Here is a 25226-nt window from a genome sequence, read left to right as displayed (position 1 = left end):
GGTTCCAAGCAGAATGTTGTATAAGTCGTCTCAGGGCAAAAGGAGGAAGGGGTTCCAAGCAGAATGTTGTAGAAAGCCATTCTGACGACAAGAAGGAGAGGCGTGGTATTGGAAAGCGGACGGGGGAGCCCCTGCTATAAAGTGGCAAAGAAGGCAGCTCAGGCGTGTTCAGACGCTGGCATTTTATGGAAGGCAGACCCCAGGTCAAGGGTGTCTAGCTGAACTCTCCGGGGAAAATGTGGGCAGAGCGACCTGGCTCCTCTCCACTACTGATGGGGGAAAGAGAAGTGCCCTCCACCTGGGGTCAGCTGAGGGGCCCCTCCGTGCGGCCTGGCGGGGTGGGGGGAACCCGCTGTGCCCTAGGCCAAAGGTGGAGGACTGGTCTCTGTCTTCGTGGTCCAGAGGTGTCTGCCCCGCTCTGTTTCAGACTCTGTTGTCCCAGACTCTCCCTTCCTAGTTCTCCCTCAGAAGCAGGATGAGTGCCCTGCCTCTGCACCCCTGAGCCCCGGCCAGCGTTACGGCTCTGGGACGAGAGTCTAGGCTCTGGGGCTAGAGGGAAGGGACTCCGTGCATGAAAGGTGCTGAGCTTGGGGGCCAAATGCTGCTGCCCCCTCAGCTCACACAGTCACACACTGGAATCTGGGGGAGTGGCCTCTGGGAGGCGGAGCCCCCAGGAGGGCACCGCTGCCCCTGGAAACCCCCCATCCCTCCCCCTTTCCATTGAGCCCTTCCAGCAGACCTGAGCTTCTTGGATCTGACACGAAGCTCCTGTGGCCGAGCTGCCCTCTCACTCAGGCGCTTCCCATGCTGGGAACAGTTCTGAGCACAGTCTCGGGGCCTGGCTGAGCCCCCCCGAGTCCCAAGCTCACAGCTCTCATGCCCAGTTGGGGCAGCAGGATCAGGCTGGCTGGACCCCACGCCTGGGCTCAGTTAGGATGTACACTGGGGAGGAAGCAGACACTCCCCTCCCCAGGCCTCCTGCCAACCTGACTGCTCCTGTAAAGTACCCCCAGAGCAGGACGCCGGCCCCCACCCCCAGAGGAGGACGCCGGCCCCCACCCCCAGAGCAAGACACCGGCCCCCAACCCCCAGAGCAGGACGCCAGCCCCGACCCCCAGAGCAGGACGCCAGCCCCCCACCCCCAGGACGCCGGCCCCCACCCTCAGAGCAGGTCGCCGGCCCCCATCCCCAGAGCAGGACGCCGGTCCCCAACCCCCAGAGCAGGACACCGGCCCCCACCCCCAGAGCAGGACACCGGCCCCCACCCTCAGAGCAGGACGCCAGCCCCGACCCCCAGAGCAGGACGCCGGCCCCCACCCCCAGAGCAGGACACTGGTCCCCAACCCCCAGAGCAGGACACCAGCCCCGACCCCCAGAGCAGGACGCCGGCCCCCACCCCCAGAGCAGGACGCTGGTCCCCAACCCCCAGAGCAGGACACCGGCCCCCACCCCCAGAGCAGGACACCGGCCCCCACCCCCAGAGCAGGACACCGGCCCCCCACCCCCAGAGCAGGACGCCGGCCCCCCACCCCAAGGGCAGGGTGGACGACAGGCTCCGTTCTGACAGCTTTATTGACAGGGTGCAGGTCAGCTTGAGCACAGCCCTCAGTCCAGGCAGCGCCACGTGGCATCACCCTCCGTCCATGGGGTCAGCAGGCTGGCCCCGCCCCGTCCTCCTGCTGCTCTGGACTTGGGGCCTGGAAGGGGTGGGCGGTGTGGCCGGAGGGAGAGGGTCCCAGGAAAAGGGCTGGGGGCAGGGCCCAGGTGGGCTGGGGCGGGTATCCAGGTGAAGGCAAGCTGCATGCGCCTCACTCCGATTCTTCGGGCCAAGCTGGCTGTGCTGAGGACGATCCTGGGGCGCCCCCCCCCCCGCTCTGCAGCCTCAGGACCCAGGCCGGGCAGAGACGCCCTCTGGTTTGGGTGGCCGTAAGGTCAGGGGTATTTCATCAGGGCCCTGCCACACGGGAGCTCGAGCCCAGGGAGGCCAGACCACATCCTGAACTGGGGCCCTAGGGCCTGGCTTGCGCCCCCCCGCCCCGAGCTCGGGGGCACCGTGGCCCACAGCCTTGAAGGGTTAGGGTTAGGGTTAAGCCAGGGCAAGTGGCCCCTCCATTCGGGGCCCGTCTGCACGTCCCCCGTGACTCCCAGGTGGAAACGCCCCGGGCCTGCTCTGAAGGACACTAGGAGGGCCCCCGTGAGGAGCACGGCCCTCCCCCCGCAGGGCCCCACAATGACGACGGATACTCAGCCTCTGAGGGCAGGAATCTGTGGAGAGGGGAGGGCAGGGGAGGGGAGAGATGGGGGCACACCCAGAACCAGAGGCCCCGCTGGTGACGTGGTGGGCCAGGCGGAGCTCCTGGGAGGGGGGGGGGGCCTACAGCAGACACCCAAACCAAAGGGAGCCAGATGCCCCGGGTTGAGTCCTTAGCGACACGTGCAGGGCTGAGGAAGGGAAGGAGGCTGGCAGTCTCGAGGTCGCTGGGGTTGGGGATGATGAGAAGCACGGCGTGGGCAGTAGGGAGTGGGCGCGGGGGGCTCACTCAGAGTGAACCAGAGCCCCAGCCCCCTGCCCAAAGCCGAAGCCCTTGGGCCCGAAGTTCTTTGCGTAGCATCCTGCAGAGAGAAGAGAGGGGTGAGGACCCCCACTCCCGCCCCAGCACCTGCCGGGGCCTCTGGGCCAGTGAGGCACACAGCACAGCCCTCCCAACATCAACGCAGATAGTGAGGAGCATCCTGGCTACTCCCCTGCCTCTGAAATACCAGAAGAGCCATCTGCGGTCAGAGCTCATGCTAGGAGCAGGGGAGGGAGCCCAGGCCCCGCCCCGCCCCACCCCCTGGCCACGGACCGTCCCCCACCCCCACCCCCACCCCCACCCCCACCGGGGCTCCTTCTCGGCTGCACACAGAGGCCTCAGGAGACTCCAAGGCTGGAACTGGCCGTCACATACGGGCCTGACTGCTTAGCTCTCCAGGAAGGGAGGGCGTCGAGGGGAGGCCGCTTACCTTTGCAGTAAATCTCGCCGTCCTTGTCGGCCAGGGTGGTGGACTCCAGGCCTTTGCCGCACTTGGCACACCGGAAGCAGGACTTGTGCCAGGACTGGGGAGGGAAGGGAAGAGTTAACTCTGCCGCCCCAGCCGCTCCCTGGAGGCGTGATGAAGACACCTGCGGGGTCTGCCCAGCCTCCCCCACCTCCCGCTGGGGACCGGTGCCGCAGCTGCCCCACGAAGGGCTGGCGGGGCCCTCCAGCCATGTCCCAACTGCCGACCGGGACTCCTGGTGTGGCTGTGGGCTGGGACCCACCCCGGCCCTGGTTCCAGGCCAGTGGCCCCTCCCTCCTCACGGGCGTGACACACAGGCTTTTGTGGTCAGCAGGCCCCTGGAGTTCTCGAGGTCCCTCGCTGCAGCGGGAGGCCGCAGCCGGGCAGGGGCCAGGTGCAGAGGCGGTGCCTGGCACCCTGGAAGGAGAAAGGGTCTTCGGGGCTCCAGGAGAAGGCCGGGAGCCAGAGAAGCCCCGCTGCTCCAGTGAGGTGCTCAGAGGCCACACGGCCAACAGCCCCTCAGGGGAAGCCAGCCCCAGTCTGCGCCCCGAGGAGGCCAGCCAGACCCCAGGTCAGCCGCCAGCTCCCAGCTGACAGCTCTGCACCGGAAAGCCGGAGGCCAGCAGTGGCAGACGGGATGAAGCAAAACAAGGCCTTTTAAGGGCAAGGAGGCTCCCTTGCACAGCTGCCCTTTCTGAGCTGGAGATGGAAAGGAATGGCAGGCCCTGGGCCTCCTGGCAGGCAGGCCCACGCGTGTTGGCTCCTGCCCAGGGTTCTAGGGGCCTCGGTGTCCGTGCTGAGGGCACCCCGGCCTCAGCTCGTCCTCGGGGAAGCCCAGGCTGCCCCCTAGTCTCTGGGCAGACAGGGGACAGACCACCGCCACTGTCCGTGCAGACACAGTCGGGCCCCGCTGGTGGGGCCAGCACCTAAAGCCCTCCTGCTTCTCAGCCCTTCCCCGGCACACACGCTGGTCTCCCCCCGCCACCTCTGCCCACAGGAGAACCCCTCCTCCCGAAGGGAGAGAGGGGCCCTCACTCTAAGACTCCGAGGGGGCATGGAAATGCTGATGCCTATGTATTTTTTGGTGATTCCCTATTCTCATAGTGAGACACAGCAGAAGAAACACCAACTTAATATTAATCACATCATATCATTTAGTGAATACCAAGGATCTTCACTTCAACTTCACAAGAACCCACAAAAGCAATGACGGTGATGGTCGCTGACTGGCGTCGCCACACCCTGGGCACTGCACCGCGCCGGGATCCCCGCACCGGCTCTGCTCGGCTTTGACGCCAGCTTGCCTGGTGGGCCTGCCGTGTGCTCTGCTTCAGACGCGGGGCTGCGGCTCAGGGGGAGACCCATCAGCCCAGGCTTCACGCCAAGCAAACAGCGGCCATCCTGCTGGGTTTACAAACCTCTCCCGATGGACAGAGGCAGAGACAAGCTTCACGGGGTAACATGGCCCCAAGAGGAGGCACCAGCAGTCGAAGCCAGCTCCTAGGAGTGGGCAAACCTGTGCTTTCACCTGTAGCACGGGTGCGACCCCCTCCCCAGCAGGCCTGGGGCCAGTTGGAGACCGTGCTTGGTCTAGACCCGTCCTACGTGTCGTCCCCTGTCCACATGCCCAGCCGCTGCTCAAAGCTGAGAAGCCCCAGAGGCCAAGACTCAGGTCCGGAGAGGCTGCAGACAGGCTCCAGGCCCTGCGGCGTCACAGCTGACCACGTGACCCCAGCCACATCTGCGTGAAGGCCCAGCACTGTCTCCGGGCCCTCCTGAAGAAGCCTCTCCTGCAGCCCTCTGACAGCTCATCTGAGGCCACCTGTCCCTGCAGCCTCTCCAAGGGAGGGTCCCGTTGCACTCTGGTGAGTCGGGGTGGAGTCTACTACTGGAATATCACAGTGGGGGGCAGGCGAGACAGCCAGACCAAGTTTGCCTCCTAGGAGGCTCTGGCGGGCCTGAACCTTGGCTACCTCTGCCCTGGGGGCACAAGAGTGGGTTTCTGTGGATCGTGGGTGGTTCTTAACATTTCTGTATCACAAATCCTTCTGAAGATGTGATGAATGCTATGGCTCTTCTTCCCAGAGAGAGATGTGACCCCACACAGCGATGCACATTCTTTTCAGGGCTGGTGTCCACGTACCCTCAGAGGTCAGCAGACCCTGACTCTGCAGACAGGGGTCGATCAGAAGCTCCTGTGGAGTGTGCTTGCTGTTGGTCAGTCAAGTATTTCCAACTCTTTGCGAACCCAGGGCCTGCAGCACGCCAGGCCTCCCTGTCCTTCACTATCTCCCAGAGTTGGCTCAAACTCATGTCCATCGAGTCGGTGGTGCCATCCAACCATCTCAACCTCTGTCGTCCCCTTCTCCTCCAGCCTTCAGTCTTTCCCAGCATCAGGGTCTCTTCCAGCGAGTCGGCTCTTCACATCAGGTGGCCAAAGTATTGGAGCTTCAGCTTCAGCATCAGTCCTTCCAATGAATATTCAGAACTGATTTCCTTTAGAATGAACTGATTGGATCTCTTTGCAGTCCAAGGGACTCTCAAGAGTCTTCTCCAGCACGATTTGAAAACATCAATTCTTCGGCGCTCAGCCTTCTCTATGGACCAATGGTGAGGCTGCTATGATGGGGGATTCAGCTCCTTGGAGACTGGGAGGCCCAGGGAACAGGCAGCCTCACAGACAAAGGGCCCCCTTTCATGGTGGGCTCTGAAGCGAAGGGGGAGCTACATCAAGGGCGCAGGCTTCCTGGGAGGGAGCGCAATTCGAGGCTCCACAATGCACGCTTCAGGGACACGTGTGCCCTGCCCCCAGCACGACCTGCCTTACCTTCCCAGCGCCAATCACCTTCTCGGCCGCATAGACAGCCTGGCTGCACCGTGGGCAGCGCTCGGAGCCCCCGATCTTCTGGGCGAACTTGGACGTGTTGGGGTTGGTGGTGGGCCTGTGGCCAGGGGCCCTGCTCAGGGAAAAGCATGCGGTGAGGGGACGTACAGGGAGCGACACAGTGGAGGGGACAGGCCTGGAGGGCGCCAGCCGCCGGCACCTGGCCCAGCCCGCCGCACGGCTATAGCTGCCAGGGCTGCAGAGTCGGCTCTGCTGACGGGGGATGCACCCAGGGCCCGAGGGTCACCTCCGCCCACGGGGGACCCACCAGGGCCCGAGGGTCACCTCCGCCCACGGGGGACCCACCAGGGGCCTGTAGTATTCCTTCCCTGAGACGTCAGACTCCTCTCAGCCCCAGTTAGAACGCCAGAGTCACCAACAGCTCGTCTGCTAAGAACTGGCCCCCTCTGCCCCCCTGCAGCACATCTGTTACTAGAGACTCCCCAGGAGAAGTCAGCTGACAGGTCGCTCCCAAGGGGTGACAACCTCGGCCGAAGCGTGGAGAGTCACCATCACTTGCGACCATCCCCCAGGGCCAAGGGGCTGGCAGGCTGACTGCCAACACCCAGCTCACAGCAGGTCAGTGGTCGGGGTGCTGGGGGCCTAGTGACACCATTTCCAGGTAGGGAACCGACACCGGTGAGCCAGGCTGCGAGGTCGTCCGGCTCAGACCCTCAGTGGCTGCGGGGCACCTTCAAGTCACTGATACTGGCTGGGTTTTCTCATCTGCGGACAGAGGAGAGGGGCCCAGCAGTTCTCGGGGCCCCTCCCAGTGCACGGAAATGGGCTGGCTGCTCCAGCCCCTCTGCACTGCTGCTCTGGCGGGGCCTGGCGCACAGGAGGGCCTCTGCTCGGGGCGGGGGGGTACTCACTCCTCGTGTCTGATGCCGAGCGACTCCCCCTTGTCCATGCTCAGGGTGCCCGCACCCTGCCCGTAGCCGTAGCCCTTGGGCCCGTACTTCTTGCCGTAGCAGGACTTGCAATAGATCTCCTCGCCGTGCACGGCCACAGTGGTGCTGTCCAGGTTCTTCTTGCAGACCACTGCGGGGGTGCACAGGGCCAGCGGGTCACGGCCAGCCCCCGCCGCCGAAGCTCCCTGGGACGCTGCACACGCAACGCCCTGACCTCCCAGGAGCCAGGGGCCTGGCGATGGGGCTGGGGTGGCCAGGGAGCCGGGAGGGGAGGAGGGCCTACGGATGCTGGCCCAGCGCCTCTCCCGGAGCCGGGTGGCCTTCCTCGCCGCCCGCCCCGCACCCTGAGAGCCTCCCGAGTTCACGGGGCCAGCGGCCTAGGCCGACCCCACACCCCAGGGGCCTCACTGCCCTTGACAGACACCGTGGGTCCCGACAGAAGAGGAGAAGCAAGAAGGGCAAGGCTGTCCTGCCTCCTGCGATTTGATTCAGAAGGGACGCCCATGGGTGTGGGGGCAGGGGGCAGGGCAGAGACGCTCCCGGGGGGAAGGTCAACATTTATTCAGCGCCCAGCATGACCGGCTTGGAAATGAGATACAGGTTGTGCTCATCGCGACAACGGGATCTCAAGTTTCTAGTCGGAAATCACTTGGCCGCAGGAGGTCAGATGCTGGGAGAAATTCCCTGACTCGGGGCAAAGGGGGATTGGAATGGGGTACACTGGAAGGCCTGCAGAGTGCCCGCAGCCTCCTGTGGGCCTCAGAGCGGCCCTGTGACCCAGAGTGAGACAGTGTGGAGCCCAGGGTCACACGGAGCCCAGGGTCACACGGAGCCCAGGCGAGCCCACGTCCAGGGAGCGTCCTGGCCAGGCTACATGCCTCCCCAGCCGTGTCCCCACCAGCAGATGACGACAGTGCCCCCCGAAAGGTGGCTGAGAATTAACTGCGGCCTCGCTGGGGAAGTGCTCAGCGCAGTGCCCTGCGCACAGTAGGTCATCATGAACGTTGGCTGCCCCAACAGTGTGACACAGAGTGAGCGCCCTGAAGGGCCAGGCCCCAGAAGACCATCAGCGTCCAGCCCCCGAGTGCGTCTCTCCAGAGACTCACGTCCCATTGATGTAGGTTTGGGCCTAGGATAACGATGGGGTTCCACGCAGGCCCAGAGATGGGGGAGTCAGTGTGCCCACTGGGACTATGCCCTCAACACGCCCTTCTGCAGAGGGTCCCCGGGAGCAGCCAGCCTCTCCTCCTCTTGAGGAGCACTCAGCTCACCTCCAAGCCCCTTGCCAGTTCCCTTGCCTTGAGACAGATTCCTCCCCCCACCCCCACCCCCACCCCCACCGTGTGGCTCTCCGGATCTTAGTTCCCTGAGCAGGCCCTTGGCAGCTAAAGCATCGAGTCCTAACCACAGGATCTGCAGGGAGTTCCCAGCCTTCCCCTGGCCTTTAAAGGCCAGCTCTCTGCCCCCACCCCCACCCCTGCACCAGGTTGGAGACTTCAGACTAAATAAGGACCCTCTTGTCCTGCCTGTGAGATCCCCACGTTCTTCCAGCACGCAGGCAACCAAATATGGGCCACCAGCCACCTCCCCAGGGCTTGGCTCCAGCCTGGAGGAAGCGGGCACAGCAGGCCAGGGGTTCCAGCATTCCCTTCTAGGGTGGGAAGCCGGGAGTCGGCCTGGAACTGCTTCCCATAAGACCCAGAGTGAACTGGAAATTCCTAAGACTAAACGGGAGGGGGCAAGTGAGACAGAGCAGCCCGGGGGCTGAGGTCTCCTTGGGCGACCTTCCCTGCAGGGACCTAGGGGTGCAGCTCAGAGAGGCCCCGGGTCTACAGCTGGCGCCTCCCAACGGCCCCACCGCCTGGCGCCTGCAGGCAAGGGGGTGCCGCTGTGGGTGGGGCTGTGAGCACCCGGGGGTGAGGCCAGACCAGCTCTGCCTTCACATGGGCTGACCTGCCCCAGGACAGGGCTGTCTCAGCACAGAGACACAGCCTCAGGGCCGATGCCCACAGAGCCAAGGCCCCCCACCTGCGCTGGGCACTGCTGCTTCTCGGACACTGGGGCGCATGCTGCAAGCCCAGCCCAGGGTCCGTCCCGTCCCCCCAGCCCCGCGCCTGTGGCTTCCCTGACCACCCAGCTGGCGGCCACTCCTCCCCGGCAGCTGCTGTTGGTGATCAAAGCCACATGTGAGGGTGGAGAGGGGTCCTTGGGGCCAGCAGTCTGGACCCTCTCCCTGGCCATCAGTGAGCCTTCTTATGCCCTCTGAGAAAAATAAATGGCCTGAAAATTCCTGAGCGCAGTGAGCTGCTGATGACCCGCCCCGGCTGTCGGCCTCCTTTGGGCCGGGTGCCAAAGGCTCCACCCCAGCTCCCTGACCACCCGCGGCCAGCACAACCTCAGTCAGCCTCGGCAGGCGCGGGGCCCGCGCTGCCTGCTCTGGAGGTGGCTTCCGGCTGGCCCGCCCACAGCTGGTGGGAGCCAGTGCTCCTTCAGGGCAGGTGACCCCGGGGATCTGTGTCCCGCTTGGGAGCACAGGCTCCCGAAGCAGTGAAGCCGCGCTGGGGGGGCAGGGCCTGGTCCCCGACGGGCTGGGGCCTCCCCCAGTGCCAGTCTTCTTGCTGGGGATCCCCTGCGCCACGGGGTGCGCGCACATGTGTGTGGACACTTGTGTGCAAGTCTGCGCACGTGCACGGGTGGGTGGGTGCATGTCGGTGTGTGCACACATGTGTGGATGTGTGGATGCGTCCGCACGTGCATGGGTGTGTGCACGCACGTGTGTGCCTGTGTGCGCGTGTGTGCACACGTGTGTGCGCCTGTGTGTGCACACGTGTGAGTGTGTGCGTGTGCCTGTGTGTGCACACATGTGAGTGTGTGCGTGTGCATGTGTGTGCGTGTGCATGTGTGCACACGTGTGAGTGTGTGCGTGTGCCTGTGTGTGCGTGTGTGCACACGTGTGAATGTGTGTGCGTGTGCCTTGTGTGCGTGTGTGCGTGTGTGCACATGTGTGAATGTGTGTGCGTGTGTGTGTGCCTGTGTGCGCGTGTGTGTGCGTGTGTGCACACGTGAGTGTGTGTGCGTGTGCCTGTGTCTGTGCCTGTGTGCGCGCGTGTGCACACGTGTGCATGTGTGTGCGTGTGCATGTGTGTGCGTGTGTGCGTGTGTGCACACGTGTGCGTGTGTGCGTGTGTCTGTGCCTGTGTGCGCGTGTGTGCACACGTGTGCATGTGTGTGTGCGTGTGCCTGTGTGTGTGCGTGTGTGTGCGTGCAGCTTTCGTTGACTGAACAATCACAACTGCTCCAGCTGCTCCTTTTGTTTCCTGACCCCTTCCTCTCAGTTCCCGCAGCCCTGCCCCATGAAGTAGCTGTTGTTTTCTCCCCTGTAACGTTGAGAAAATGCAGAGAGAGAAAGAGACACCTGGCCCTCAGCACCCAGAGAACAGAAAGGGGATTCACATCTGGACTCCTGCCCACTGGTTCTGAAGGCTCGGGGCTTGGCCGACACACTCCTGCCCGCCCAGTGCCACTGCCTGGGCTCAAGGGAAACAGGTCACCTCCTCTAAGCCCCTCGGTTCTGAGCCCGTCAGTCAGGAGCCTGTGGACGTCCTCCCACCTCCAGGGCCCGGCGCTCAGGACTCCTGGGCCCTGGCCACGCCCAGCACCCCAGGCACCCAGGCGCCTGCTCACCAGGCGGAGACCAGGGCCCGTCTCCTCCCAGCCGTCGGGACGACATCAACATCCCCTCACCCGGACTGTCGGGCGGAGGTGGGGGCTGAGGGGGGAGGCCTCCCGCCCAGAGATGCTGGGGGAGCCCAGCCCCTCCCCAGACGCAGCTGCCCATGAGGCTGCTGCTGGTGAATTTATTTTTACCTGAGGGACAGTTGACATGTCTGTGTCCATTGCCCAAAGACGCAGACTCAGGCAAACGTTGGGAGATGGTGAGGGACAGGGAGGCCCGGTGTGCTAGGGGTCCATGGGGTCACACGGAGTCGGACCCGACTGGGCAGCTGAACAACAGTTGTTGACATACTATGTTATAACGTGTCAGCTACACGACACCGAGCTTCACCTTTGTCAAAGTTATCGCCTGTGACTGTCATAAAGTGCTGGCTGTGCTTCCTGCGCTCTCTGCAACACATCCTCGTAGCTTCTTTATCTTACACATAGCTGACCTTTTAATCCTCTCCCAGTCTTGCTCCCCTCCATGAGTGTATCTGTGATTTCTGTGGCCCTTTAACAGAGGGTATCCTGGGTGCAGGGGCTGGTGAAACCTTGGGCTAAAAGTGTCTTGCTCTTAAGTGCCGGGATTGTGGTAGGGAGAGAGGGAAGACAGAGTGAGTGGGAAGTTTTCCCCGCCGGGTCTTTCTGGCTTGGCGCTCAGGCCCTGGAGTGTCCACCCCCTTCAGCTTGGCCGGCCAGCCCCCCACAGCCCCCACCTCCGCCTCAGAAACAGCTTCTGAGGAACACAGCGCCTCCCCGCCCCGCTGCGCTCCTGCCAAATGTCAGGCTGTTCCGACCGCCGCCCTCCCGAGGACCGCCCCCAGGGGCTGGCCGCCGGCCGTCCCCACGGCGACAGCGGCCTGGGCGGGCACTCACTGCACAGGAAACAGGATCTGTGGAAGCTGCCGCCTTCGCACTGGACCTCCTCCGCAAAGTACACCGTCTTCCGGCACACCCCGCACGTCTTGCCTCCTCCCCAGTTCGGCATCCTGGAAGTAGACACGGAGAAGAGGATGGACTTTCCAGGGAGGCGGAGACCCTGATGGCCCAGGACAGGGCCTGGGGCAGAGGCCTCCCCGCCGGCAACCGGGGCTTCCCACCCCGGAGCCCACAGGGAACCGCTGCGCCCCCCACCCCTGCCCGCCCTCTAGGACACAAACTCGCACAAGACACAGGCTGTCGCAGAAACAACAACAAACCCTTTGCTGTGTGCGTCAGGCGGACGAATCTCACAGCAGAAGAAACAGGTAAGCTAGAACTCGTACGACACAAACTGTGTCGGGTCTGAAACAGGCAAAACTCACACTGTCAGGGGAGGAACACATGTGTGAGAGAGCTATAAAGACAAGGGTGAGCATCAGAGACTACTATCTGAGATTCGGCACCTCAAAGACAGGAAAAAGGGGGCCGCCAGGGGTCATCACATGGGGGCTCCTGTCGTAATTATCCTCCAAACTACGCAGATCAGTTCAGTTCAGTCGCTCAGTCGTGTCCGACTCTTTGCGACCCCGTGAATCGCAGCACGCCAGGCCTCCCTGTCCATCACCATCTCCCGGAGTTCACTCAGACTCATGTCCATCGAGTCGGTGATGCCATCCAGCCATCTCATCCTCTGTTGCCCCCTTCTCCTCCTGCCCCCAATCCCTCCCAGCATCAGAGTCTTTTCCAATGAGTCAACTCTTCGCATGAGGTGGCCAGAGTACTGGAGCTTCAGCTTTAGCACCATTCCTTCCAATGAACACCCAGGACTGATCTCCTTTAGGATGGACTGACTGGATCTCCTTGCAGTCCAAGGGACTCTCAAGAGTCTTCTCCAACACCACTGTTCAAAAGCATCAATTCTTCGGCACTCAGCTTTCTTCACAGTCCAACTCTCACATCCATACATGACCACAGGAAAAACCATAGCCTTGACTAGGCGGACCTTAGTCAGCAAAGTAATGTCTCTGCTTTTAATATGCTATCTAGGTTGGTCATAACTTTTCTTCCAAGGAGTAAGCATCTTTTAATTTCATGGCTGCAATCACCATCTGCAGTGATTTTGGAGCCCAAGAAAAGAAAGTCTCTCACTGTTTCCATTGTTTCCCCATCTATTTGCCATGAAGTGATGGGGCCAGATGCCATGATCTTCATTGTCTGAATGTTGAGCTTTAAGCCAACTTTTTCACTCTCCTCTTTCACTTTCATCAAGAGGCTTTTTAGTTCCTCTTCACTTTCTGCCATAAGGGTGGTGTCATCTGCATATCTGAGGTTATTGACATTTCTCCTGGCAATCTTGATTCCAGCTTGTGCTTCATCCAGCCCAGCGTTTCTCATGATGTACTCTGCATATTATTTAAATAAGCACAGTGACAATATACAGCCTTGACGTCCTCCTTTTCCTATTTGGAACCAGTCTGTTGTTCCATGTCCAGTTCTAACTGTTGCTTCCTGACCTGCATATCGGTTCCTCAAGAGGCAGGTCAGATGGTCTGGAATTCCCATCTCTTTCAGAATTTTCCACAGTTTGTTGTGATCCACACAGTCAAAGGCTTCGGCATAGTCAGTAAAGCAGAAGTGTTAGGGGAACCATGCTGATTGAAACTGCCCACCCTGGCCAGGCACCATAGTAACCATTTGCATGAGTTGTTTTATGACAGGAGATCCTGATAAGGAATACGGAACTAATAAGCCACCACCAACCGGAAGGGCTCAGGAAAGGTCTAAAGGAGACACCATGTGTCCATCCACTTCCCCGAACCCCGCTCGCTAGCATTCATCTTGGCTGAGTGACGCATGCGCCACCAGGAAAGACTCAATTAGAATGATTGGCCGAAGACCATCCGGAAACTAATCCCATTGCCATGAAACCCGAGACTGCCGGCCACGCAGCAGAGCAGTTCTGGGTTCCTTACCCTGCTGCTCTCCACCCGAGTGCCCTTTCCCAATAAAATCTCTTGCTTTGTCAGCACGTGTCTCCTCGGACAATTCATTTCCGAGTGTTAGACAAGAGCCCAGTTTCGGGCCCTGGAAGGACCCCTGCCTGGAACAGAAGTAGATGTTTTCCTGGAACTCTCTTGCTTTTTCAATGATCCAGCAGATGTTGGCAATTTGATCTCTGGTTCCTCTGCCTTTTCTAAATCCAGCTTGAACATATGAAGTTCATGGTTCACGTATTGCTGAAGCCTGGCTTGGAGAATTTTGAGCATTACTTTACTAGCGTGTGAGATGAGTGCAATTGTGCGGTAGTTTGAGCGTTCTTTGGCATTGCCTTTCTTTGGGATTCAAATGAAAACTGACCTTTTCCAGTCCTGTGACCACTGCTGAGTTTTCCAAATTTGTTGGCATACTGAGTGCAGCACTTTCACAGCATCATCTTTCAGGATTTGAAATAGCTCACCTGGAATTCCATCACCTCCACTAGCTTTGTTCCTAGTGATGCTTCCTAAGGCCCACTTGACTTCACATTCCAGGATGTCTGGCTCTAGGTGAGTGATCACACCATCGTGATTATCCGGGTCGTGAAGATCTTTTTCGTATAGTTCTTCCGTTTATTCTTGCCACCTCTTCTTAATATCTTCTGCTTCTGTTAGGTCCATACCATTTCTGTCCTTTATTGAGCCCATCTTTGCATGAAATGTTGGTATCTCTAATTTTCTTGAAGAGATCTCTAGTCTTTCCCAATCTGTTGTTTTCCTCTATTTCTTTGCATTGATCACTAAAAAAGGCTTTCTCATCTCTCCTTGCTGTTCTTTGGAACTCTGCATTCAGATGGATGTATCTTTCCTTTTCTCCTTTGCCTTGCGATTCTCTTCTCAGCTATTTGTAAGGGCTCCTCAGACAGCCATTTTGCCTTTCTTTTTCTTGGGGATGGACTTGATCTGAACCTCTGCCCACAATCCTTCAGGCACTCCGTCTATCAGGCCTCATCCCTTGAACCTATCTGTCACTTTCACTGCATAATCGTAAGGGATTTGATTTAGGTCAGACCTGAGTGGTCTAGCAGTTTTCCCCACTTTCTTCCGTTTGAGTCTGGATCTGGCAGTAAGGAGCTCCTGATCTGAGCCACAGGCAGCTCCCGGTCTTGCTTTTGCTGAGTGTGCAGAGCTTCTGCATGAGCTCTGGAAGTGCCCGCATGTAGGCCTTCTATGCTCTTTTGCAGGTATGATTTAGCGCACCAGACTTTCCCTTAGCTACAAGACAGGGCTTGCAGGGTCTTTCCTCCCTGATCAGGGATGAAACCTATGCCCTCGTATTCAACATGTCAAGTCTTAACCCCCCGGGAATTTCACCCCCTCCAAAAAAAAACTCAATTTTTTTAAAAAAGCAGGAGTCAGACACAGAGGGCAGGACTGAAGCTTTAGAGTCCATTAGCGTGGGGGGAGAGGGGAGCGTTTGTAAAATCTGATTTCCCAGTACTACCCCCAACCCAACAAATCACGCCCCTGAGGACGGGGCACAAGAACAGGACTGTTTAACAAGCACCCAGGTGGCTCTGAAGGCAGCAGCCTGGGACAAGTTGAGAAGCTTGAGGTTGGTTCTGAGCTGGGGTCCTGAGGCCAGGCGGGTTCAGTCCTTTTCTGACCCTGCCGCCCACTGCTGTGTGTTCCCTGGGCAAGGGAGCTAGCCTTTGTAAACCTCCGTTTCTGCATCTGTAAAATGGGGACAGAAGCAGAAGCTACACCACAGGTTACTTCTGGGGAATCAGGGAGGCACGGCTCAGTGCCTGACCCAGGGCTGCAGGGTCAGAGCCCAGGACCGGGAACGGCGACCCTTCCAGCTTTTTGGACAGAAGTGCACGGGGGAGGGACTCCACGGGAAGACTGGGGTGCTGGGAAACAGTGGGGGGCCGGGGAGGAGTACCCTCCATGGGAACTCGGGGATGGGCACCCAGGGCGGTGCTGGCAGATGGAGTCTGGGCAGGGCAGGGGGCATGGCCCCTACTGCCAGGGGCTTCCCATCGGATGCAGTGCAGGGAGGAAGCTTGGCCCCGAAACGTCTCTGTGCCATGCGGATTATTTCAAGCTGAAAACAATCAAGGCCCAAGAGACTCAGGAAGAAACATCAACCTTCCCTCAAATGCCTAAAAGGATTTCGATAGAGGGCTAGTTCCCCAATGCCGCAGTTTCCAGAGATCTCTGTGAAGAACACAGGCCGGGTGTGGGGGGGAAGCAGGCGGGGCCAGGAGGCCATGTACTCTGTGTCCCCTCATCTCCGCCCGGCCCGGCAAATGCTGGTTTCCAAACATTTGCTCTTCCTTCTCCATGTCAACTGGCTTCCTCACCTCTGAAGTCCCAAACCACTGCCCCAGCTTCCTCTTTTGGCTTTAGCCGAGCATGGAATTTGATGTGAGGGTTTGGGCCACTCTGGGAGTTACTCGGTTTTGGGGGGTCTCTCCCAGGTAGACATGTTATTAAGCTTTGATTTTCTCCTGTTCATCTGTCTCAGGTCAAGGTAACTCTTTTCAAGTTAGAAGGAGCTAGGAGGGTGGAGGGAAATTTCTTCCCCAACAGTGGACACAGGTGTCGGCTCAAGGAGGAAGCCCAGCCAGGTTCACTACCATGTCCCCAGTCTGCGCGAGTCTAGCACACAGGTGTTTGTGCAGGAGTGTGCGCCTGGCACACAGGTGTTCACATAGGCGTCTGAGACGTCAGCCCCCCTAATGCTCAGAGCCACAGCCCAAGGCCCGCAATATGCTCAGTGGGGTGTGCGGGCTGAGAGCAGGCTCCTGTGGGTGAGGGGTGCAGGGAGCGGGGACGCTCACTCTCCACGGCCTCTGCTCTGTCTCCCCGCCCTGAGGTGGGGTTCCTCTGGCCCCACTGCTCTTGTGGTCACCCCGCCGAGCACTTTCACTGACCACTGACCCTAACCTCTGCCCTGAGCCTAGGCTCACACACCAGTTTCAGGGAAGCACCTCGATTTCAACACCAGCCACCAGGACTCATCACCTTTTCTCTCCAACATGCTCCATTTTGCTGCTGGAACTCACTAAGGAATGTCATCCTAAACCCCAGAACGGGGAGGATCTCTGTTCTCCACTCCACCCACTCACCCCAAACTCTGACCTCCCCGCCTCTCCAGGCCTCTTCTCACCAGAGGCTCACTGACTCTCAACAGCCCCCTTCTCCTTGGGAATCAGCCCAGTTTTCAGGGCACTGGACCTAACCTGACTGCCAAGGTTCCTGGCCCGGGCTCAGCTCCCATACCCCCAGGGCGGGTCCCTGAGGCCCCGCTGTTCCTCCGGCCCCCTGTGGCAGGGCTGCAAAACTACCTCTGTGACGGACAGCCAGGTGGGTGTAGTGCGGTCATTGCAGTCGGCCTAACCTCCAGCCGCCTCCTGACCCTTCCTTGCTGCAGAACCCCATTCAAATCAGGCAGCCCCCGCTCCCTCAAGTGACCCCTCGGGGTGGGGAGACACAGCAGAGGCCGGGGTTCAGGGGTCACGTTCTGGCACCCGTCAAGAGGCAGGAGGGAACCCATATGTCTCTATGGGAACTGGCTCGTCCCCCAGGACTCCCCACCCTGCTCTCAGCTGGCCTGCATCGCCCCTCAGGGGACTGGAGCCACTGGTTGACAGCCTGCCCTACAGACAGCAGACAGCCTGCCCCGAGCCTGCAGACCCACCGTGTGCCGGGCGGTCTGCAAGCGCCACCCACCATTCCTGGCCACCCGGAGGCGGGGACCTGCCCAGGGCACAGATGAGGACCCGGGGTGGGGGTGGCCTGCAGTCGGGGCTGTGGTGGGGCTGGCCACCCAGCCCCATGCTGGCCCTCTGTGCTTAGTGGACAGGGCTTGGGGACATGGGGGCCCGAGGGCTCCTGCCTCGCCTCGTCCCGCCCCTGAGCCCACAGGCTTTGTCCTCCAGCCCTGGGACACCCCTGAGCGGGGAGGTTCTCTGACCGCACGGTGGGGAGCCGTTCCTAGCCGTGGTTTGTTCCCAACACAAAAGCCCTCCTCCCTCGGGGGGCCAGTGTCCAGAAGGGCCTGGGAACCTGAGGCGGGAAACTGTCCAGGCTGCCTCCCAGCCGGGGCCCCCCAAACTGTGGGGAGGTCCCCTTCAGGAACCCAGGGGACAGACAGGGCTTGGCATCCTGGGGCGAAGAGCACTGCCCAGGCCATGGGCACCACCCTCTCCCCCGCCCTCGTGAGGACCCCTTGGGAATCTATGGGTTGGGGGCTCAGCTGGAGGCCTGGCCACCTCCTTCCACCGAGGAGGTTCCTGCTCCACCCACTCCCTCCTGCCAGCCTGAGTCCAGCTGATGGAGCCCTATTGCCTTAAAAGGAAACCTGCTTCCCAGACCATCTGGAGTTCAGCAGGGACGCCTGGCTCCCTCTCAGCTGCCTCCTCAGGCCTGGGGGCAGAGGCCCCTCCCCCGCAGGAGACAGCGGGGGCTGGGGGGGTGAGGGGGGGGCCTGGGGGCAGAGGCCCCCTCCCCCGCAGGAGATGGCGGGGGGGGGGGGGGGTGAGGGGGGGCCGGGGGGCAGTGGGGGCGGGGCCAGGCAGTGCAGAGGTCGGGAAAGGGAATCTGGACCCATTTCTTCCCAGCTGAAGGGTCAGGCTCCCTTCCTCTGCGCTTCCGTTTGCTCCTCCCTAGGTCAGGCCATCCGCTGACTCCAAGTCTCGAGTCTCATTCTGAGGGTCGGGGGGAAAGGACAGCAGCGGCCCAGGGCCTGGCACGCGGTGGGTCCCGCTCCTGAGGGCCCCCCAGGGCTGGACGTGCGCTGTCCTTGCCCCAGGCTATGTCTGCTCCGCGTGCCGACCCTATGGACACACAACCCTGACCCCTGGGTGTTTTGGTCTGTCCACTTCACCGTGTCTACAATCCCCACTGAGCAGTGGGCTTCATCTCCTGTGGGGCGGCTGGAGATGCCCGGGCAGCTATTCCCCTGAAACGTCAAAGCTTTCAAGGCCGCCAGAAGCTAGAAGCCCGGGACTGGATTCTCCCGACCCGCGCCCGGGTTGGCCCGCTGCCCCCAGCCTCATCCAGCTGCAGCATGAAGACCGGCTCACGGCTCCTCTGTCCTGGGAGCAGAGACCCGGCCGGGCTCCGGGGCAGCGGAGGACAGAGATGCTCACGTTCCGCCAGTGCAAGCAGCGTGCGAACGGCAGGTTGAGGTGCCGCCCAGGACGCTCACGGTTCATCTAGGAAACCGGCTCAGCGATGTCAGCCCTTAACCACTGGAAGCCAGCGTCTGAGGGAAGGTCTCCCCTCCTCAGATCAGTGACCTGACGGCATTCCCCGCAGTGTCTTTGTCCCCGCTAGAAAATCCCAAACTTCTCTGTTCCAAAGGCTCCTGCTCCCCAGGGACAGAGGGCAACTCCTGGGCCCAGAGCGCAGGTCCCCTCCACGAGGTCTGGCTGGGAAGGGCTCGCTGGGCTGGGTGGTGGGCTGGGCGGGGCCTGGCTGGGCTGGGTGGTACCTGGCCAGGTGCACACGGGAGCTGCCATCCTTTCCAATCTGCTGCTCAAGCCTTTCCCCGCCCCTACACCGGAGGGCAGCCAAGGAAGGAGGGTGCCCAGAGAAATAGAGTCGGGGAAACCGTCCTGCCCTGAAAGATGTGGTCAGTCACTGCAGGGGCGCAAGGACTGACATGGGGTGCAGGCTCGGCCTCAGCATCACACTGTTCCCAGAACTCTGCAGGCGACTCAGCCCGCCAGCACCCCGTGCGGACCCCACGGGGCTCCAACCCGGTGTCACCCTGCTCCCTCTCTCCCTGCTCTGAGCTCTCTCTTCAAGCCCAGGCCCTGAGGTCCTCGTGGGGCGGTGACTGCGCCCCTCATGCCTTTACCGGCAGGGCACTCCCCACAGGGTTCAGAATCTGAAGGTCAACAAAGGTAGAAACAGCGGGCTAGGATTTAAGCATTTTCAAACTGTCACAGGCAGCCTGATATTGTGACAAGGTCCCATAGATTAACCAACAGATAAAGTTCATTTGCTTTCATCTGGGATGATGTCAATTTAGTAACAATTGGTTGCCCATACTGAAAAGGTCTGAATTATTTTCCTGGATTAAATTTTTAAAAGCAAAAACAAAGCACATGAGCCCTTAGCCCTTGTAAAACAGGCTGCTTGCAGCTGGCAGGTCAGGCAACCCCCTCGGGCCCTGCAGAAAGGCAGCACCACAGACGGGGGTCTGCTCGCCTCGCGCAGGAGTCAGACGCTGTCTCCCGCCCCAGGAAGCTGAGGAAAAGCTAAGTGCCTCCGTATTTACACTCTTTACCATACATGGAATCACTCGGCGATGACGTCAGATGAATTCCTGGGGAGCTGCGTAGTTGCAAGCCCAGCGTCACCGCAGAAATTCCTGACCACTGGGTCTGTGGGCGCACCCCTCCCCCATCCCCAGCAAATCCCTGACCACTGGGTCTGCAGGCGCCCACCCCTGCCCGCCCCAACCCAGCTCTGCACCTGGCTTCTCCTCGGGAAGGCTCTTCTCCAGGCTGCTTCTCTTTCCTGCCAACCTAACACTGAAATCCAAACACGCATCAGACTGGGTGAGAGCGCATCCCCGGGACCCAGGCCCCAACTTCCGGGGGGCACCCCCCTCTCCCCACACTGTAGAGGACCCAGTGGCAGCAAGTTCTAACTAGATTCCTTCCACATTCCCGCTGGCAGAGCCCCATCCTCCCTAAGCAGCGTGTAAGCTGCCCTCAAGCTCTTTGTAAAGCACGTCTGTCTCGGGAGTGGCGGATCTGTCCCTGGAGAGCGGATCAGAGACAGGAAAGGCAGAGTGACCGGGAGGCCGGGTGTGGGCCTGGAAGGTGTCTGCCGGTGTCTCAATGGCGGCCTTTGACCCAGAGTGAGTCATTGGTCACCTCTGAGCCCCAGCTTCCACCCCCCCTCACAGGCTGCCCCAGACGAGACGGCTAAGGACGCAGGCCAGTCCCGGGCCGGGTGAGCACAGACGTCAGCCAGCTGCTCTCTCGGGAAATGCCAGCTCTCCTGCCCAGGGTCGGGGCTCTTTCCTTATTTGCCGACACGTCTGAGGGTGGCAAGCGGCGACCTTTATTCTCCTCAGTGCCTCAATATATCCAATGCACGACTCCCCCGTCCTCTCCAAGCCAACCTCACAAGAAGCCGGCTTACAGAAACTTCAGCTCCAGCAGCCTCGCAAAGAAGCCTCCCCAGTCTGCCTTCACCAGGAGGCCCGCGGTTAATGGAAACCTGACCTGGGCCTCAGTGTCGGGCACGCCGGGCCAGCACGGGTTTGCAAGGGTCACACGTGCCCAGCAGGGCAGCTGGGCTACGAGCCCACATCTACCCATTCACTCACCAAATGTCTACTGCCCGCCAACCAGGTGCCAACACTACGCTCCCGGCCAGGGAGGCCCTGCCAGGATCACAAGGCAGAGAGGTCTGCTGTAAGAGAAGGGACACCTGGGCCAGGAGGGCAGGTGCTGGGCAGCCCAGGGGCGGGGCGGGGCCTGCAGACCTGTGCCAACAGTTTCTCCCCAGGACCCCCAGACCCTTTAAAGAGCCAGCGCTGCCCCTCCCCCTCCAAGCACACGCTCTCCTTCCTTGCCCGCCTCCTCCGCCCCGGATTTCCTCCCTGCAGGACCGGGTCCTTCCCTGGGAGACAGCGAGCAGTGCAGGCTTCGATCAGCCACAAGGACAGTCTCTCTGGAAAGAGGTGGCCGGGGCCCCCAGCCTGAGCCCACCTTGCCTCTCAGGGGCTGACAGTGAGTGGCAGCAGGGAACACGACCCCCAGGGAGTGCCCGGATCCCAGCTGCTCTCTGAGATGACAGGGGGAGGGCAGCCCCTCTGGCCTCTCCAGCTTCTGGGAGGCAGGAAGGCTGGGGGCAAAGACAACCGGCCCCGCCCTCCCAGGACCGCGGCCACGGAAGCAGAGCCCCGCTTCCAGGCCGGCAGAGTATCCGGGTCAGTCTGCCTCGGCATCACCTCCACAAGTTGAGGCCCCGCTTCCACCAGAGCCCCGCGGGCCTCCAGGAGCTACCGCGACAGGACCCCCAGGCCAAGTCCCCCCAGCTGGGAGGGGCTGCACACCCGTCCACGCGCAGGAACAGGGGCGGGGCCCAGGCCTCCAGGGAGGGGCGGAGCCCACCCCAGCTCCTGTCTAGCCCCGGGTCTCTATAAGATCACTAACGGCGGAACTGGACCAGCGTTTGCAGCACACTCGGCAGCTGTGAGCGCGGAGGACGCGCCTGCCTGCAGGCTGCTTGTTGGGAACGGGTTGCAACTTGCTTCAAGTGTGCTCACAGCGCCCCCTCCTGCCCCCGGCCTTCGGGACTGAGGCTGCAAACACTGCGGCTTCCTCCAGGCTTGGGTGGTGGTCCCCGCGCCGCGCCAAGTCCCGGGGCGTCAGGGGTGAAGGCGGCGAGGCGACCTCCATCTAGCCCCTCGCAAAAGGGGAAACGCGCACCCGCGCTCCGGGCACAGCTGTGCCAGGCGGGCCCCCACCCGCCCGCCGCACGTTCCCCCCGGGCAGGAGGGGTGGCACGGATGCCCTCATCCCCCGCCGCACAAGGAGCGTCAGTGCGCGCAGAATCGCCCATTGTCCCGCCGCGGGACCCGCCGGGGGAGGGACCCGCCTGCGTCCCGGCGCCCGGGGCAGGAAGGGGCCCCGCGCTAACTGGAAAGAGAACCGCAGCCACTTCACCCCTCTCCTCCGCCCGCGCCCACCCAGCGCCCCTTTTTCTTGCGACCCTCCCTGTAGCATCCCTGGAGGCGGCGGCGGGGCTGGAAGGCCAGGGGCGCCCTGAGCGCGCGGGCAGGCGCTCCGGCGGGTGGGGGACCTGGGCGCTCGGCGCTCCGGCGGGTGGGGGCCTGGATGCTCGGCGGCGCGCGGACCGGGCGTCCGAGCCCGGGGCGCACTCACCTGGCAGCGGCCGAGCGCGGCAGGCGGCGGGCAGGCGAGAGGGCGGGCTCTGGAAACCAGGCTGGGCGCGCCGGCCCGTGCGCAGTTTTGTTCCGCTCGGGGAGGGCGTGTCCGGGCCGCGCCAACCCACGGGCTTTGCACACCGCACCAAGCCGGCGCCGATGTCACCGCCCCGGGCTGATGTCACGGCGCAGGGCCGCCCCCACGGCCGGGCCGCGCCGGCTGAGCTCCGGGGAACCCCCGTGCGCCCCTCCGCAGAGGAAGCAGCGGCTCTCTGTGCCGGAACTTCTCAGCGGTCCCGGCCGCCGGACGAGGGTGGGGACACACGTGATCCGTCATCCACGATCCAAGCGCCCAGACAGACGTGCGCCGCGTGAGAAAGGGGGTCGTCGTGTTTGGTGTTCTGGTGGCAGGAAGTCAGGGACTCGGGGAAGGGGCGCCGCGCCTCGGTTAGGACATCACGCCCCCTCAGGTCTGATCCCGCCCCTTCCGCATACCCGCTGGTCCCCAGGCTTGGACGGCCCATCCCTAGGCCTCGGTCCCAGTCTGTGAAGGGAGTACTCCACAGGGAAGCGGGGCTGTGGCGGGCAGCGGAGATCCTATAGGCTTAGCAAGCCTCCAGCAGTGCCCTTCAGTGAGGATCACCCCGCCTCCAACAGCTCTGTCCCCTCGGCCTTCCCCAGTCGAGGAGCCCCCTCTGCCCCCCCAAACAGCAGCTCTGAGAAGTGGGAGTGACTGGGCTTTTCTCCGGGCCTCGGAAAGCTGTCCTGGGGTAGTTGCCGGTTACTGGGCCACCCAGGGGGCCTGCTGCGGGCATCTCAGAGGGCACAGAGGCGCACAGCTCTTTCCTGGGTGCAGGAACAGCCCAGAAACCCAGTGGCCTGGACAGGGAAGGAGCACCCAGGCTCCTGGCAGGGAGGACCCTGGTGGGGAGCAGAGAGCACCAGGCTTTCAAGGAAGGTGCCATCCCCTCCGGGATGGTCCTGCCAGCCTCTGGCTCCCAAGGCTCACCGCCCTTTAGGCTTGTGGATCTGGACTCAGAGGGTCATGGAATTCTGAGACACTAGTGTGCCCAGGACCTGGCACCTCTAAAGACAAAGCGCTTTCTTTTTGTTTGTAGCTTTTGTAGCTCATTCACTGCGTTTCTAAGTCGGAAGGGAACGCCACCTGATCCTCCAGGCTGGGTGGCACAGCTGGCACAGACTGCAGCCTGAGCAGGCACGTGGCACACTCCGATCTTGGGTGCCCACTGCACTGTGCTGTGTCCACTGGGTGGGCGCCGTGTGCCCCTCCCTGCTGCCGTCTTGGCAGCAGCGTCTCTGGAAAAGGATGCCTCCTCTGCTCAGGGCAGTGCGCTGGAGGCAGATCCCTCCCCCAGGCCACCTGGAGATACAGATGCTGCGTCTTCCAGCCCGGATAGGTGTCAGAGCCTCCACACACACAGCCGTCCTTTAAAGCCCCAGGCGGCTGAATCAACTCTTCAGGAATAAAGTCAAGAATCTTACAGTCCAGAAAATGAAATATTTGTCTAAGCTTTCCTTAGTTTCTGCCCTAAGAACATCTTTCCCTGGTCCGGGCCCTCTGTACAAACAGGGCCCTCCCTAGACTGGGAGCACTGACCCCACCAGGATTTCTTGCAGATCAGGCCTTCTCATCTGACCCAAATTCAATGTAGGAGAAAAACCCGGGAAGACTGCAGGTCACCCCCCACCGAGCGTGCAGTGCAACAGGTGTGTTGCCCTGCAGAGCAGCGGCATCAGAGCCCGTGGGCCCGCTGCCCAGACGCGCCCGTCTCTTGGGCGCATCCTGCCTCCCTTCGGCTCCCCTACCCTGCGGAGCGCAGCTTTGGAGTCTTGCCCAGGATTTTACAGAAGGGCCTTTCCTTCTTTGGTCTGGGTTCGTGCTGCCTGGGTGGGGAAGCTGCTAGAGGGCTTCCCCAGTGAGGACAGTCAACCTGTGCTGGGAAGCGGCCTTAGGGCATGTCTGGGGAAAAGCCAGCACATCTGGATTCTCCTGCAGGCTCTTGCAGAGCCTTGTAAATGGGGGGGCTGTGTGCTGAGTCCTGCCCCTGGAATGGCTGCGGAGAGCGGGGAGCGGTGCTGGTTTACAGAGAGCTGAGGCAGCAGGATGGCCCCAGGCTGGGCAGTGACCCACCGCACGTAACCCTTCTCTCGGGGGGAGACCACAGGGTCAGTGAGAAGGTGAATCCTCGCAGGGCTGAGCGTCTGCCGGGAGCTGCCTGGGCGCGTGGGGAGCGAGGGGTCAAGGAGAACGGACACAGATGAACGCGATGCCCACAGGCCCAGGGCCAGCACAGCCACTTCCCAACCAGGAGGGGCCTGAGGCACCAAGGCTGCGGACGAGCAGGGCTCTGACGCTCCGAAGGGGCCAGGGCTGAACCTGCGTCGTGAGTCTCGGCTCCGTCGTCAAGGATCTACATTAGTGACATTGGGACTTCCCTGGCAGTCCAGTGGCCAGGCCTCCTAGGCCTCAATGCTGAGGTCCCAGGTTCAGTCCCTGGCTGGGGAGCTCGACCCCACATGCCGCAGCTAAGAGGTAGCGTGTTGCAGCTAAAGATCCCGTTTGCCGTAAATGAAGACCTGACACAGCCTAAATAAATAAATGAATATTTTAAAAAAAACTGAGAGATTTGTGCTTACAAGAGGCAGGGAGAACTGGATGAAGGCAACCAGACGGTGCAAACTTCCAGTGATAGCAGGTAGTAGGGACGAACGTGCAGCCGGTAGTTAACACTGCTGCACGGCACAGAGGAAGGTCGCTAAGGTAAACCGAAGAGGTCTCATCACAAGGAAGATGTCCTCCACGTCTCTTCAGTGCAGCGTCTGTGTGAGGTGAC

General features: G+C 61.5%; 1 protein-coding gene across 6 annotated transcripts; it reads right to left on the bottom strand.

The window, feature by feature from the left end:
* Positions 1-1554: 1554 nt before the first annotated feature.
* On the bottom strand, positions 1555-22912 carry CSRP1 (cysteine and glycine rich protein 1). Of its 6 annotated transcripts, none has more exons than XM_069545068.1 (8): positions 21433-21684; positions 20806-20862; positions 19941-19999; positions 11428-11540; positions 6796-6964; positions 5867-5996; positions 3004-3097; positions 1555-2613 (listed from the first exon to the last, which is right to left on the bottom strand). In XM_069545068.1, the coding sequence occupies exons 4-8, from the start codon at positions 11537-11539 to the stop codon at positions 2537-2539; spliced, it is 582 nt and encodes a 193-aa protein (XP_069401169.1). In that variant the 5' UTR covers position 11540; positions 19941-19999; positions 20806-20862; positions 21433-21684; the 3' UTR covers positions 1555-2536. The 6 variants fall into 6 exon arrangements, with proteins under 6 accessions (XP_069401169.1, XP_069401168.1, XP_069401167.1 ...); XM_069545067.1 differs by having other exon boundaries at positions 20806-20888; positions 21433-21517; XM_069545066.1 differs by having other exon boundaries at positions 20806-20891; positions 21433-21513.
* Positions 22913-25226: the final 2314 nt, after the last annotated feature.

The sequence above is a fragment of the Ovis canadensis genome, chromosome 12, assembly GCF_042477335.2.
Source record: "Ovis canadensis isolate MfBH-ARS-UI-01 breed Bighorn chromosome 12, ARS-UI_OviCan_v2, whole genome shotgun sequence".
Taxonomy (NCBI): domain Eukaryota; kingdom Metazoa; phylum Chordata; class Mammalia; order Artiodactyla; family Bovidae; genus Ovis; species Ovis canadensis.
This window is presented reverse-complemented; position numbering and strand designations above follow the sequence as displayed.

Excerpts from the sequence above, each read along its gene's own strand:
- CSRP1 (XM_069545063.1), bottom strand. The coding sequence starts at position 11,539 with ATGCCGAACTGGGGAGGAGGCAAGACGTGCGGGGTGTGCCGGAAGACG. Across the intron at positions 6,965-11,427 it reads CAGATCCTGTTTCCTGTGCA|TGGTCTGCAAGAAGAACCTG; the intron begins GTGAGTGCCCGC and ends GCACCCCCGCAG. Across the intron at positions 3,098-5,866 it reads AGGTGATTGGCGCTGGGAAG|TCCTGGCACAAGTCCTGCTT; the intron begins GTAAGGCAGGTC and ends TTCCCTCCCCAG.